The 14,225-nt window shown below is 33.6% G+C and overlaps 3 protein-coding genes across 3 annotated transcripts; 1 reads left to right on the top strand and 2 right to left on the bottom strand.

The window, feature by feature from the left end:
• The first annotated feature begins 1,291 nt into the window (after nucleotides 1-1,291).
• Nucleotides 1,292-3,221, top strand: LOC125822377 (trans-cinnamate:CoA ligase, peroxisomal-like). Its single transcript, XM_049501771.1, has 2 exons — nucleotides 1,292-1,589; nucleotides 1,677-3,221. Exons 1-2 carry the CDS (start codon nucleotides 1,392-1,394, stop codon nucleotides 3,204-3,206), a joined length of 1,728 nt encoding a protein of 575 aa, XP_049357728.1. The 5' UTR covers nucleotides 1,292-1,391; the 3' UTR covers nucleotides 3,207-3,221.
• A 244-nt stretch (nucleotides 3,222-3,465) lies between these two features.
• On the bottom strand, nucleotides 3,466-5,063 carry LOC125822202 (glutathione S-transferase F11-like). Its single transcript, XM_049501585.1, has 3 exons — nucleotides 4,834-5,063; nucleotides 4,666-4,714; nucleotides 3,466-4,135 (listed from the first exon to the last, which is right to left on the bottom strand). The coding sequence occupies exons 1-3, from the start codon at nucleotides 4,978-4,980 to the stop codon at nucleotides 3,639-3,641; spliced, it is 693 nt and encodes a 230-aa protein (XP_049357542.1). The 5' UTR covers nucleotides 4,981-5,063; the 3' UTR covers nucleotides 3,466-3,638.
• Nucleotides 5,064-7,193: 2,130 nt separating this feature from the next.
• LOC125822081 (phytoene synthase 2, chloroplastic) lies at nucleotides 7,194-11,106 on the bottom strand. Its single transcript, XM_049501447.1, has 7 exons — nucleotides 10,869-11,106; nucleotides 9,811-10,519; nucleotides 9,654-9,704; nucleotides 8,787-8,959; nucleotides 8,275-8,510; nucleotides 7,855-8,047; nucleotides 7,194-7,458 (listed from the first exon to the last, which is right to left on the bottom strand). The coding sequence occupies exons 2-7, from the start codon at nucleotides 10,274-10,276 to the stop codon at nucleotides 7,279-7,281; spliced, it is 1,299 nt and encodes a 432-aa protein (XP_049357404.1). The 5' UTR covers nucleotides 10,277-10,519; nucleotides 10,869-11,106; the 3' UTR covers nucleotides 7,194-7,278.
• Nucleotides 11,107-14,225: the final 3,119 nt, after the last annotated feature.

Raw genomic sequence — 14,225 nt, 5'->3', positions numbered from 1 at the left:
ATGAAAAATAAGCTGGATATGTCTAGCAGGCCAACTAACGCCCATAAGGGCATATTTAGACCAAAAGTTGGACGGCGAGGGCATGAGTGAGCCAAACTTTAAACGGAGGATATATCTAGACCTTTTCGAATAGTTTAGGAGCATATTTGACCCTTTACCCTTAAAAAAAAGCATGTGGCTTGAAATGATATATATATTATTTGTTTGGTAGAAAATTTAAAAATATACATAGAAGTTATTAAAACATAAAAGTCTGATTAAAAAATAATTATATGATTATAAATTATTTTATTAAATAAAAAATAGTTTTTCTTATATAAATTAAAAAATAAAATATATCACGAAAATTGTGAATTTGTGATATCTAAGTACTTTTTTTATTTTTATTTTTTGTGATATCTAAGTGTAACTAACACTCTTTTTAAGAAGTTGAGAAGTACAAGCATTATTTATGTTGGAAAATATCTTGAAATTTGAATTTGTGGTGTGAATGTGTCGATAAATAAAATAATAAAGTCACACTAAAATAATATTCTTTTAGTAGTTATGCCCCTTATGGAAATCAGTTGATGTGTACATTTCGACCTCTCATGACACGTTATATGGAACAAAAAGATAATAATTTTTTTTTTGTTTTTGCTTCAATCAACAACCCATTTTATGTCTTCGTCTATATAGATTATTGTGTGTGTTTTAATTTGTGTGATCTCATTCGAATTTGAATCAAATAATTACTTTTTATAATAATTTTTTTTATGTCTTTTAAATAAGTATTTTGACGCTAAACTTAAAAGTTTTGACGTTTGAAATCCAATAGTGACGGATTGGTGTATTGTTAAATTATAAGTGGCTTAAGGTTATTGTCCCAGTTGGGTAAATTGGTGAGGCCAAGTGGCAAAAAGTTGTGTGACGGAGGTCTTAAGTTTGCCATTTGCTTGAACTTGTCGCACTGAACTTTCTCATATAATTTGCAAACTATCGCATAGAAGCGGGATTTTACCCATACACATCCAAAGTAGCAATTCCTTGTCATTAAAAAAAAGTTGTGTGTAAACTACCAGGTCATCACTGGGACATTCAAGGTCAAAAGTCCCTTTTTTTCAAATTGTTTTTATTTATTTATTGTGTGTGTCTGTCTATAGTATAGGTCGATGCATATGGTTTTAGTATTACACATTCACTGCAACTTCCTTATTATTTCCATCTAAACAACCATTAGGGGCCCAAATGGACATGAGAAATAAGGCTGAGATTCTTCTCTATATAAACACAACTATGAGCTGCATCTTTTACACAAATTCTATAGCCTATCTTTGCAAACCTTTTCCAAAACAGACCATTTTATTAGTGTATCAAATTGAAAAACAATTCAACTTTGCACTTATAATCCCATGGATAATTTACCTAAATGTGGAGCTAATTATGTGCCTCTTACTCCTCTCACCTTCTTAACAAGAGCCTCCAATTCTTATGCCAACCGCACCTCTATTATTTATGCTAATGTTCGCTTCAATTGGAGGGAAACCCATGAACGTTGTTGTCGCCTTGCTTCCTCCCTCCGCTCCTTAAACATTGTCAAGAACGACGTGGTAAGTGTATCGATCCTTTGAGTAATTCTTATATATGTGAGATTATGGTCATATGTGTTAATGAGGTTTAATTTTATAATCATGTAGGTCTCGGTCCTTGCACCAAATGTACCGGCCATGTTAGAAATGCATTTTGCTGTGCCAATGGCAGGGGCTGTGCTCAACGCCATCAATACAAGGCTGGACGCTAGAAATGTTGCTCTAATTCTCAAGCACTCGGAAGCCAAGATCTTTTTTATCGACTATGAATACATCGACAAAGCTAAAAAGGCCATTGAAATACTAATGTCTGACTTTCAAATGCCAATGCCTCTCGTTGTTGTTATTGATGACCTCGATTCCCCTACTGGAATCCGGTTAGGGGAGCTCGAGTACGAGCAATTGGTGTTCCAAGGAAATCCTAAATATGTCCTTGAGAATATTGATGATGAATGGGATCCAATTACTTTGAGCTATACATCAGGTACAACTTCAGAGCCAAAGGGAGTTGTGTACAGCCACAGAGGTGCTTTTTTGAGCACTTTGAGTTTGATTTTGGGATGGGAGATGGGTACTGAGCCTGTCTACTTATGGTCCCTCCCTATGTTTCACTGCAATGGTTGGACTTTCACCTGGGGAATAGCTGCAAGGGGTGGGACCAATGTTTGTATCCGCAATACAACAGCCCAAGAAATCTACTCCAACATAGCGTTACACAAAGTAACGCATATGTGTGCTGCACCTATTGTTCTCAACATAATCCTTGAGGCCAAGCCACACGAGCAGTGTCAAATAATGACCCCAGTACAAGTTTTGGTGGGGGGTGCACCCCCACCAGCACCCCTGCTTGAAAAAATCGAGAGGGTGGGGTTCCATGTGGTCCACGCCTATGGGCTAACCGAGGCTACTGGACCAGCCCTGGTGTGCGAGTTTCAAGCCAAGTGGAACAAATTACCCTGGGAAGAACAAGCCAGGTTAAAGGCAAGACAAGGGCTGGGCATACTAACACTTGCTGATGTTGATGTGAAGAACTTCAAGAATATGGAAAGTGTGCCTCGTGATGGGAAAACAACAGGGGAAATATGCCTGAGGGGAAGCAGTATCATGAAAGGGTACTTAAAGAATGAAAAGGCAAATTCACAAGTATTCAAGAATGGTTGGTTTTTCACAGGGGATATGGGAGTGATTCATCCAGATGGGTATTTGGAAATCAAAGATAGATGCAAAGATGTGATCATATCAGGTGGAGAGAACATTAGCAGCGTAGAAGTAGAAAGTGCAATAATGAAACATCCATATGTAGTAGAGGCCTCTGTTGTGGCCATGCCACATCCAAGGTGGGGTGAAAGTCCATGTGCCTTTGTTATATCGAGGAAAGACTCCAACTTGAAAGAATCAGACATCATAGCACACTGTAGGAAGAACTTGCCGGGATTCATGGTACCAAAGAAGGTTCAATTTGTGGAAGAATTGCCGAAAACAGGAACAGGGAAAGTGCAGAAGAATCATTTGAGAGCAGTGGCAAAGACATTTGTGGTGTCTGATCAAACAAGCAAAAAACCAAACCAAGTCAAAAGGGAAAATCCTCGAGCATACGATCAAAGTCAGGAGCAGATTCTTGCTTTGTCTCGTCTTTAGTGATATAACTTTTTAAAAAGATTATAACACCACCTTCATATTCATATAACTGTCAAATTCATAGAATAAGACACATTTTAGCAGAACTAGTGCCTCGCAAATTAACAAGTATTACTGTATTTAGCATGTACGTTATTTATTCTATTTGCCATGTAATTTAATCATATTTGTAATTAAGAGGTATTGGTTATTGCGGATATGTAACATGTCGTGATGGTACAAAAATATTTTGAATACATCGTCAATGCGCAGAGAACTTAAAACCCATAGTTCAAATTATTTTATTTTTTGGTCTGATTACAACACAACACAATGAAACTAAAAACGCTTCAATTCCAAACCAAATTAATTAGATAGACAGAGTCGGCTATATGAATTCTCATTATCCATGCCACTCGTAACAGAATAATCTAGTTGAAATCACGGAGTTGCTTAAACTTTTACTTCATCTTTAGCTGGGCCGGGTAACATCTCTGATTTCTTCATATTCATGAAGTCCAACACTTTGTTCCAAGAAGGCCTACTTGAAATATCCAAATACCAATCATGTAAACACTTCCTTTGAGTCACCAAATGTGCAAAGCCACCTTCATTCATCAAAAATCTAAGGCTAGGAAGGTGGCTTAGATCAGCTAAGGAGAAAAAATCTCCTGCTAAGTATTTACTCTTGGACAACCTTTGTTCATAGATATCAAACACTTTTTCTAAATTGTTGGCACATTTTTGTACCACGATCAAGTCACTGTTGTGTCCCATTTTAGGGAATACGAGGAGTTGGAGTACCATGTTGTATACCAAGTCATTGTAGTTGTTCGATTCCACTTCTAACCATTGATCTACTAGAGCTTTTTCTTCCAGTGTGGTTCCTGTTAGTTTCTTTCCCTTGTCTTCATATTTTGCTGCATAGTATCTTATTATTGCTCTAGATTCTGGAAAAAAAAATCAAAATCAAATTTTAGATGTTTAACATTTTTTAAATAAAGAAAAGACCGACCTAGCTCAGCCCACATACGCTAATGGGTTGTGATCTATATGGAATGAGTCGAAATGGACTGAGCTGTACGACTCGTTAACATGCCTAAATATTAGTTGGGATGAAATGAGGTTGATTTTTTTAAAAATGGAATAAAACAATGGGTCATAACTCAATTCCCTCAACTCTTACCAACCAGGTTTAATTTATCTGTTTGCTTCTTGTAGACTGTAGTTTTAAAATTACCTAGTATGTTTTTTTCTCTTTATTGTGGCTTTATGTAACATATTAAAAAGTATTTTGACAGTTTCTCATAGTAAATTTGAGCTATATCTCCGTCTAACTTTTATATGAACTTAATTGAGTGAATCAAAATAGAATGAGTTAATGTTTTCTTTGGCACTCCTAGTGGAGTGGGCCGATTTGCCTCAATGGGCCAGTTGGGCCTGGCTTCAATAATGATAGTATATTGATGTAGACTGTTACCGAAAAGCCTGAAATCGCCATCTTCAATGACAGGAACCTGTCCAAATGGCTGCAGGAAGATAACAAAACGATTCGAAGCATAAGTAATTAATGTTATAGGTAAACATGAAAAAAATATATATATATGTTTACTTTTGATAAGTTAAAAGTGACAAGTAAAATATTAACCTGTAAAAGCAGGAAATCAGGTTTTTTCTGCTGGAGAGAATCAAGATCAACATGTATAAGTTCATAATCGACTCCCAATTCTATAAGGCAAACCATGACCCTTTGTGGACATGCAGCCATTGCTGAACCATACACTTTCACTACCATTTTTCCTCTCTTTTTTTCTTTTTCTTTTATGTGAAGTCCTAGTACACTAGGTTGAAGGTTCTGATAATATTCTTATTTATGATCAATATTCAATTATATTGACTATATACTTTCTCCTTAAATAGACAATTTCATTTGCATGAAAAAAAAAAAAAGAGGACCAAAGAAAAAGAGCTAGTAGTGTAGTGGAGGTTGTACTTGTCATGTGAGAATTAGGTGATTTTAATGTTTTTTGTTACGTTCAGTAGATGGACCACAGTGTATTTGAACTGTACTAGTAGAAAGTAAAGTGCTTAAAAACAGTTGTACTTGCTGGTTATATGATTGTACGTAAATTTGATGGACTTGAATATTTAACAACAATACAATTTTTCTTGTATTGGGGGTTGGCACGTGAAGATGAGCATCAACCAGTACGTGGTTGAGTGGAAAGTCCCACTTACCAAAGGACTAAAATAATAATATTAATTCTTATGTGGAATAATGGGTGCATGAGACAAAATACCCATACGCCATATAGTTACTCCTTCTATTTCAATTTGTTTCCACTACTTTTTCTTTTTAACTTTTTTTTTTTTAGTTTTTATATTTATATTACATGTTTAAGGCCACCAAATTTGATTGCCTTAAATATGTCATGTAAGAAAAAAAACTAAAAAAGAAAGTAGAAAAAATTATTAAAATACACAATTTGTTTTACCATAATCTCTAAAATTTTCAACCATTTAAAAAAAAATGAAAAATTCCCCTCGGATTCATCACTTCCCTCTCGCTGATTCATCCCTATCCCTCTCGGATATATCCCTATCCCTCTCAGATACATCCGTCCCCTCTCGGATACATCCCTCCCATGTGTATACGGATGTTTTATCCCCTCTCAGATACATCCCTCGTCTATGTATCCGGATGTATGTTGATGTATCTGAAATTCATAAATTTTAAGAGATTTTTGTAATTTGAAAAAAAGTAAGGAAATAATGTAATTAGCTCTTAACATTATAAGATTTATGTAAATTAGTACTATTTTTAATCTTCTTTATTTTTTTTAATTCAAGTCAAATCAAACACATGAAAAATAAATCAAAACGGAGAGTATTTAAGAGCGTAAGAATCCCTATATGCATGGTGTTAAAACTTTCTTTTAAAAGGGCTAGTGACTTGGTGTATGGTGGATGAATTTTTGGGAGAAATTAGAATAATCAACTCAATTAGCCTATTTTCTTTCAACAATGGTACTAACTCAATTAGTATTCTCTAAGCTTAGTGACAACAGTGGTACTTATAATAATAACAATAAAGCTAATAGTTTATTTATCAATTTGGCCTATTTTCAACTTCATACTTGAAACATAAAATTTAAACTTATGACAAAAAAGTAGTTTAGGTTCTAAATATACTTTTTGAACTTTAACTTTAAATAGTGTCCCACCCCCCTTCAAATGTTAATCAAATCATGTCGAAAAACGTACTTAAAAAATTAATATGTTTTATATATATATATAGTCAAATTTAATTTTTATTTGTTTGTGTATTTATATTTTAAAATTATTTTAGTAAAAAATTTGGTTGCATCAGTGCCTCCCCATGCAGTAAGCTACTTTGTAGTTGTTGGATTTTGTCCCCCTATTCTCAAGCAAGCTTTCATCAACTTTGTTGACCAATTCTTGACATCTGTTCGATTTATTTTATTCGGATTCATTTAATCTACCCAACATTATATTCTCAAGAAATTAAGAAAGATCTTTGATAAGATTTTCTTCCATTTGTCAAACTTTGTAAACATAAAGGGTTAATTAGCAAACTAATTTTCAGAAATAATTCCAAAGTATTCAGGAATATATATATGGCTAATTATTGATTTTCTCCAATTTGTTGATCTATTTGATTCAAAGTTGACATAGCATACTTCTCGAACGAAAGATGATATGAAACTCCTTGAGATATACTTCATCGTCTCCAAACAAGTTTATGCAATACCGGTACATACTCTTGGAAAAATAATTCTGTTGATCGATTCTCTGTTACTAAATAACATTGTCTACGAACGTCTTCACCTGATTTGATTGATTCGTTTGAGTTATGAAACCAATTAAATTGGATGTATACAAATTTTGATTTGATTCGACTAGTTATGACACTTTAATCTACCAAGAAATATTGCATATTGAATTTACAATCTACTTTTGATGATGATGATGATGATGATACACATGTAGCAAAAGATAGCTCATTTACAATTAAGTAGCTGATTTTCTTTAGTGTACGTATAGGCCTCTAATTGTCTTTCAAAAACTTCATTCATGTCTTTGCTAGTGGGGAAGAAGTTGACTTAGGGGGCACTAGAGATCTTGCATAAGCAATGGGCAACGTCAGAAGCTTCTTTGGCTTGCTCACATAAGCCCTCCTTGTGAAGTTGTTGTAGTCATTCGCTTCAATCTCGTCCAGTATCTTGCGATATAACAGCAACGACGCCAACACCTGCAGCAACAAAAAAGAGTCAGCTCATTCTTCATACTAGAACAAAGATTCACAATGTAAGCTCAATGCAAAATAAAACCATAAATGCATAGGCATGACGCACGCTGTTCAAGCTCTCTTTCCTCTCTTCTGTGATGAAGGAACATGTGATTTAGAGGATTTAAGAACTAGAAATCGAAAACTATGATACCTTTCAATGTCTACTAGTTACTTAGCCAAATGAGAGGAAACTATTTTTGAACTGAAGCCTATTCTGTTTTGCATAACAATGTGATGGAATGTGTCACTATAAAAAACTTAAGTTCATATTGTTTTTTACCTCACTACCATAACAATTAACAATAAAAGAAAAAGTAGCAGATACGTACGATCAACTGTAACTTTATGACTACTTACCGGCCATCTACTAGCAGAGCTCAGTTCTGTGACACCTTTTTCTGCCTCATCAAAGAATTTCCTTGCCCTCTGAATTTGCTTCTTCATAAAGATCCTCCACTTATCAGTCACTCTTCCAGCAAAAATGTCTTCATCGGAGAGCCCTGCCTGTGCTAATTCATCTTGAGGTAAGTATACTCTTCCTCTTCTTGCACTGTACAAAAAGAAATATGTTAAGGCATTTTAAGCACTGAACACATTGTACTTCAAACTAAAGTGAAACAAAAAGAATGGCAAAGTCGCCTGTGACTTTTTGGAAACAAAATGGAGCAATAGGAATTACTCTGTACTTATATCTGAGAAATAGACAACTCTTTTGATATATTTTGGCATGTTACTTAGGAAATGATCGATGTGAATTAAATATAGCTTCATACTTACTCTTCTCCTACATCTCTGAGTATATTGGTTAGTTGATTTGCGATCCCTAAAGCCAAAGCTGCGTTATATACACTCTCTGTCGTTGCCTTTGATTCAGGTGCAATGCCCATAATTGGAACACTCATCAATCCTACTGTACCAGCGACATAGTAACAATATAGATATAGTTCATCAAAGTTGTTGTATCTGGATTTCCACAAGTCCATACGCATTCCTTCAACCATATCTCTGAATGGCTGCACCAGGTAGATGAATAATCAGATACTTCACATGGAGAGGTTATTAAACACAAGATAAACGTCAGCCACCAGTGATAGCAAATGAAAACTAGTTGCCTAATTTGCTACTAATAAAATAACAAATATAAGTAGATAATGATATTAGAAAGAGATAGAAATACAAAGAAGAGAAGTATTGAATTCCACAAGTACTTGCATCAGAAAAGCACTCAGCAAAAGAGAATAGAATCTGAATCTGGAGAATATAATGGTGATAGAATTAGAGAGACTAACCTGAATATCAACAGGAAATCTGGAAACAGTATCGGATAAAGCTGCATCAAGCATATCAAATGGCCGCCCGTTGAAAATATCTTCCAGCCTGGCCTCCCACCTATCTAAAGCTTGTGGAGTTATGTGTGATGCATTAGGGCCATCAACAAGCTCATCAGTTCTCCTGCACCACACTGTTTAAAAAGAACACAGCTTTCAGACAACAAGGTCATTTATAAATATGCTTAACTTGCTTGAACTACAAATTAATCTAACGAGCAAGCCAGAAACACCACATATTTTTTCAATTTTAAGTGGAAATTTCTCAATGGCAAGATCTAGTCCTTCTTGGAAACGGAATACATGAAAGCACCAAAATTACCAGATATACCATAATTGACTATGCACAAACCTTGACCAAACTTTTAAGACTGCCAAACGAAACGGTAAAGAGAATCAGATCACCAGTTTTATACACCTAGAGACCAGAATGTTGTTAGTGGGAAGTACCCATAATGTTAAATTATCTGAATGCTACTTTCTTTAACCTTTTGGACTGTATAACAGCATAACTACCGGCCAGCGAAAAGTTGAAATTATGTCAAAGATTCCCAAGAAAGCTGATAAAACAAACAGTTAGCATGTTACACTTCTGTGGATCCAGTCTAATAATTTAGCATTTCTTCCACTAATTTTGACTGTTGTATATGGTATAAGAAATTAGATCTCTTCTCTTTATGCATATAATAATGTTTCACAAGCTAGTAGAGATCAACTTGCACCTATAATATTCCATGTCTAACTAAAATATAATTCTCTTTTTATGTCCTCAGCTAAGCACAGATATATACATAGAAATACTACATGTCTTGAAAGTTGAAACATCACCATATATTGCCCAGATAGCTCTTCTTCTGTCTGGAGTCATTAGCATGGTTCCTAAATAAGAACCAAACAAAAAGATTAAATTCTGTCTTCATCAACTAATACCTTAACCAAGAATTTGTAAACTAAAGAACAGATAAAAACAAAGGCTGAGACTGACCTAAGTAAAATGTCTTTGCATACTCTGCACATACTTCGCCACAACGATCATATGCTTCACTCAACAAGCCCAAATTACCCGGAACAACAACATCCGGTTTCACTTCTCTGTCCTCAGTAGATATCAGATGCCTCTTCACTAAAGCTGCCTGCTTCAATACCACCTCATACACCTTTTTCTCTGATGACACAGCCATTTCTCCAGCTGGACTAGCCACCAAACTGGACTGTACAGAAAAACTCTTTCCATTCTCAGTTCTTGATCTTCCTAAACACGAATATCTCAAATCTGCATTTAAAAACCCAAAATTCCACTCCTGTCTCCCACCTTTCTTGAATCTCCCTTTCCACATCGAATTCCTATTCCGAGATGGGAACCTGTTCCCTTCTCGGACTGAATCCAAGAATCCTGTCCCATTTAAGACCTCAGAATTCGGAGAAACAACCCACAACAAAGCAACAGACATGCTGAAACAACAGACACCTCAGGTAGCCTAAAACAATTCCCAAGTTTTTGTCTTTCCTTTTATGTTAACTTCTCACCTCAGCCTAGTAGATACCCACTAGAGTCTATCCACTAATTTCAAACAATATCAACGATTATAAAAATCGCATAATAAGAAAGTTAACCGACTTTGGCTTACACAAACAGATGTATAATGCACTCATTCATCATCAACAACAACCAAAAACCTTGTCTTTCTGAGTTTCTGCACAATGAGATAAACCAAATATACACAATGAGATACAGTTATGACCACTCAAAAATCATAAAGATTGAAACTTTATCAACAAATTTAAAAAGTATCCCAATACCAAGAATCACAAGCCAATTACTCAAAAATCATAACGATTGAACATGCTTTTTCACACTTTTTTCAAGTAATTGGAGCTTACTATATATAGTCAAATTAGATTATAATAAGCTCCCTTTCTAACTTTAATACACGTAGAGACTATCTAGAAAAGGAAAAAGGTGTTCAAATCCTCAATATTATATTAAGGAAAAATAAAAAACAGATTAATAATGAAAGGTACGGGGGAATTTAAAGAACTAACCTGCGAATAGCAATAGAAAGAAAGCTCCAATTAGTTGAACAAGGTTTTTTCTTTAACACATCAACGTCAGTTGAAAGAAAGTTAAAACAAAAAAAAAATGGTGACCTTGTTTCTGCTGATCACAAGAATTTTAGCAGCATTTTCTTGTTTAAATTACTGCTATATATTTTTGAATAGTTTAAGACCATTCAATTTATTTATTTTTGTTTGTTGTTCACTCGTGCTGATTAGAATTGAGTGATTCAGATTATATCTCCTCCTCTTCCTAGTTTCCACCTTTTAACCTTTGGTCACACTAACATTAGTTGTTGTTTTTCGGGCACGTAAAATTTCGCAGTTTCTATCACTGATGTAGTGCCGTGAATGTTATAATTTCTCCCTTAATCAAAAGTTTCAATTCAAGCTTTGAAGAGTGCACGTTACATATAATTGACAAAATGTAACATTATTTCAAAGTGAAAGTATTAGAAGTTTGGTTGATTAAGTATAGGAAATTGACCTGATTTCCACTTTTGTGCTACACGAGCTAACTAACTTTTGCGGGAATTGATGATATTATATACATAAAAGAGCCCACACAAGTCTAACAAGTTGTAACTACATTAAGTTTCCAAATAATAAGTGGAAAAGAATAGAGATCGAATCTTGCGATAGATAGTAAATAATTTCTTGATTATCAATAAAATGATAAAGTTTAGAGTGCAATGTCGGGCTCAACTCTCTTAATTTGCATGTCAATAAAATTCACATATTTAAAAATCAAAAATACATAATGAAAGTCACAATTTTCATAATCAAGAATATTATAATTTGACTTGGGAAATTGAATTATTTTTATTTTTATTTTGTATTTTGACACGTGGTAGGATGGTTCCCTAAAATTATATGTTAACTCTCTTTCTGTAATTGCTAAATATGAGCATTATTGAGTCCATTTATATATAAGTTATATTAAGTATTATTACCAACTTTAGTAATGGGGTAAGAAGATGTGTGTAAAGAGGACACGTGTAAATCACAGTCCAATCAGTGGAAGATAACGTTATCAAAATAAAAGTGGGCAAGCTGGTTACGATGTACATGTGGCAGTTTTTAATTGGATGAAAAATTCTTACCTGTAACCCAACTATGAGTCGGAGCGGGCCCACGGACTAGAAAGTGCTACTCCTAATCAAGTGGACTGTGGGTCCTACCCTTGTGGGACATACACCAGAAGGTACGAACCTAATTTGTCTTAATTTAATAAGAGGGTCTTTAATTTTTTCCACTTAAAATAGAATCTTTAATTTTTAAGCTTAAATCTCAAAATCGTTGATCTTTAGTTTTATCTTTGCGAGATTAAGTATTTCCTTCGTTTCAAACTTATTTTGACTTAATACAAAGTTTAATAATATATTATTTTTTGAATTTTATAATTTTAAATTAAATATATATCAAATTGTTCTTTAATCCTGTAATCTTATCATGGTTAATGGAGAAGAACTATTTATGCCTCATTAATTATTAATATAATATGAAAATGAAAAATGCAATCATCTCCAATTCATCTCTATTTTACTTTCTATTCTCTATATTTAGAGAGTGAAATAGAGAATGTTCTCTCTATTTTATATTTTTATTAACACAAAACTAAGTTAAGCAACTCTTTGAGAAATTTACCCACCCTATTTCTATTTCTTTTTATGTACATCATTCCCTTTACGTAGAAAACATGCAATACTCTACAATCGATATTCCTAAACCATTTATTTCAAAATAATTTGCATTTTAACTACTACTTTTTATTTGCATGATTCTAGAAGAGTACAAGCCAACAAAAAGAAAAATACTAGTACAAGTCTATAAAGTAGGCTCTCCTAAACTTTGCTGAAAAATAGAATGATCCATTCGGGCAGAAATAATATCAATATAGGTTTATTGGATGCACCTTTAATTTGTTATATGTTATTTACGTGCACGTTTCTGTAATTCGTCTCACTGAAAATTTTAATTTTCGCCTTCAATATTATTTAATAAATATTTATGAATTAAATATTTTTAGCTATAGCCTAATTTTACTAAGCAGACCTTTTAAAAATATATTTCCTCACAAATTTAATAATATTTAATTCACAAGATAAGACTTTTATAAAATTTTATCTTAAAATATAACTTTTGTTATTCAACCTATGTCTTATGTTATAACTTGTGTCATTGAGTTATGCCTTGGTTATAACTTGTACTATTATATTTATGCATTTGGGCATAATTTGGCTATAAATTTATGTCCGTGAACTTAACTTCTTTTGTCTCGAACATATAGCTTATATCGTTCCACTTATGTTTGGGGTATAATCAGTGGCAGAGCCATAATTTTTAATAAAGAGTGTCAGTGTTTGTAGTAAAAAAATAATTATGAGGCTAGTTGGGTTTGAACTCAAGCCTCAAGAAATTTTCACAAACCCCCCTTAATCACTATACGAAATATTGAATTTGTTTTAAGATATGTCAATACTTGTATATATATTTATTAAATCAAAATTGTAGCTCTGTAATTTTCCGATAAAGGGGTGTCGCTTGACACCCTAGGGCAAGGGTGGCTCCGCCGATGTGTATAACCAGTGTCATAAAATTTATGTTTAAATATAATTTATTCTTCAAATAGTACAATGAAAATGAATTGTGTAGAGGCAATAGTTTAGATTATTAAGTTTTTGTCATATCCTAGCTACTACATTTACTCTAGATCGATTGTGTTGCAAAGTTTGTTGATAAATTAATACACAATCAATATACAAAATAAATAAAGAAAATTATAATATAAGAATTTAATGATGATGATCCATCAATATTTTGCCACAAAATTATTTTACAATTTTTTTTCTAAATGAGGTCAAAACTTAAATAGAAACATAAACATATATTGAGAAATTGACATAAATAATAGATAAATAAAAGAAAATGAAAAGAAAGATATAAAGCAACGGAGTTGTCGTAGTCTGTTTTAACTCCTTTGCAAGGGAGGAACGAGTCACTTCCCTCACCATCAGCTAGAGCACAGTCTTCGCCGATCTCAAAGTTATCAACAAGACAAGCCCAATAACATGGCTCCGAGTTCTTTCCTTACTCAAACGTCCATCAAAAGAAAAGTCAATAAATGCATATTTTTGTATGATATATGTAAAAATATACATTTTTTGATATAAAATAATGTATAAATTTTGTATATTTGTTTAAATTGTAATTAATTTTGACCAACTGGCTAAATGTGTAAATTGCCTAATCATATTTGGGCCATTAGCTTTTGGACTTGGGCCCAGTTAAGCTGAATTGGCCCAGTAAATGAAACAGTAATCCAATTTGGCCATCAGCATTTTC

This window comes from Solanum verrucosum, unplaced genomic scaffold (genome assembly GCF_900185275.1).
Source record: "Solanum verrucosum unplaced genomic scaffold, falcon-dt-bn FXZP01000103.1, whole genome shotgun sequence".
In the NCBI taxonomy this organism is placed as follows: Eukaryota; Viridiplantae; Streptophyta; class Magnoliopsida; order Solanales; family Solanaceae; genus Solanum; species Solanum verrucosum.
The sequence above is the reverse complement of the archived record's forward strand: the minus strand, read 5'-3'. Positions and strand labels throughout refer to the sequence as shown.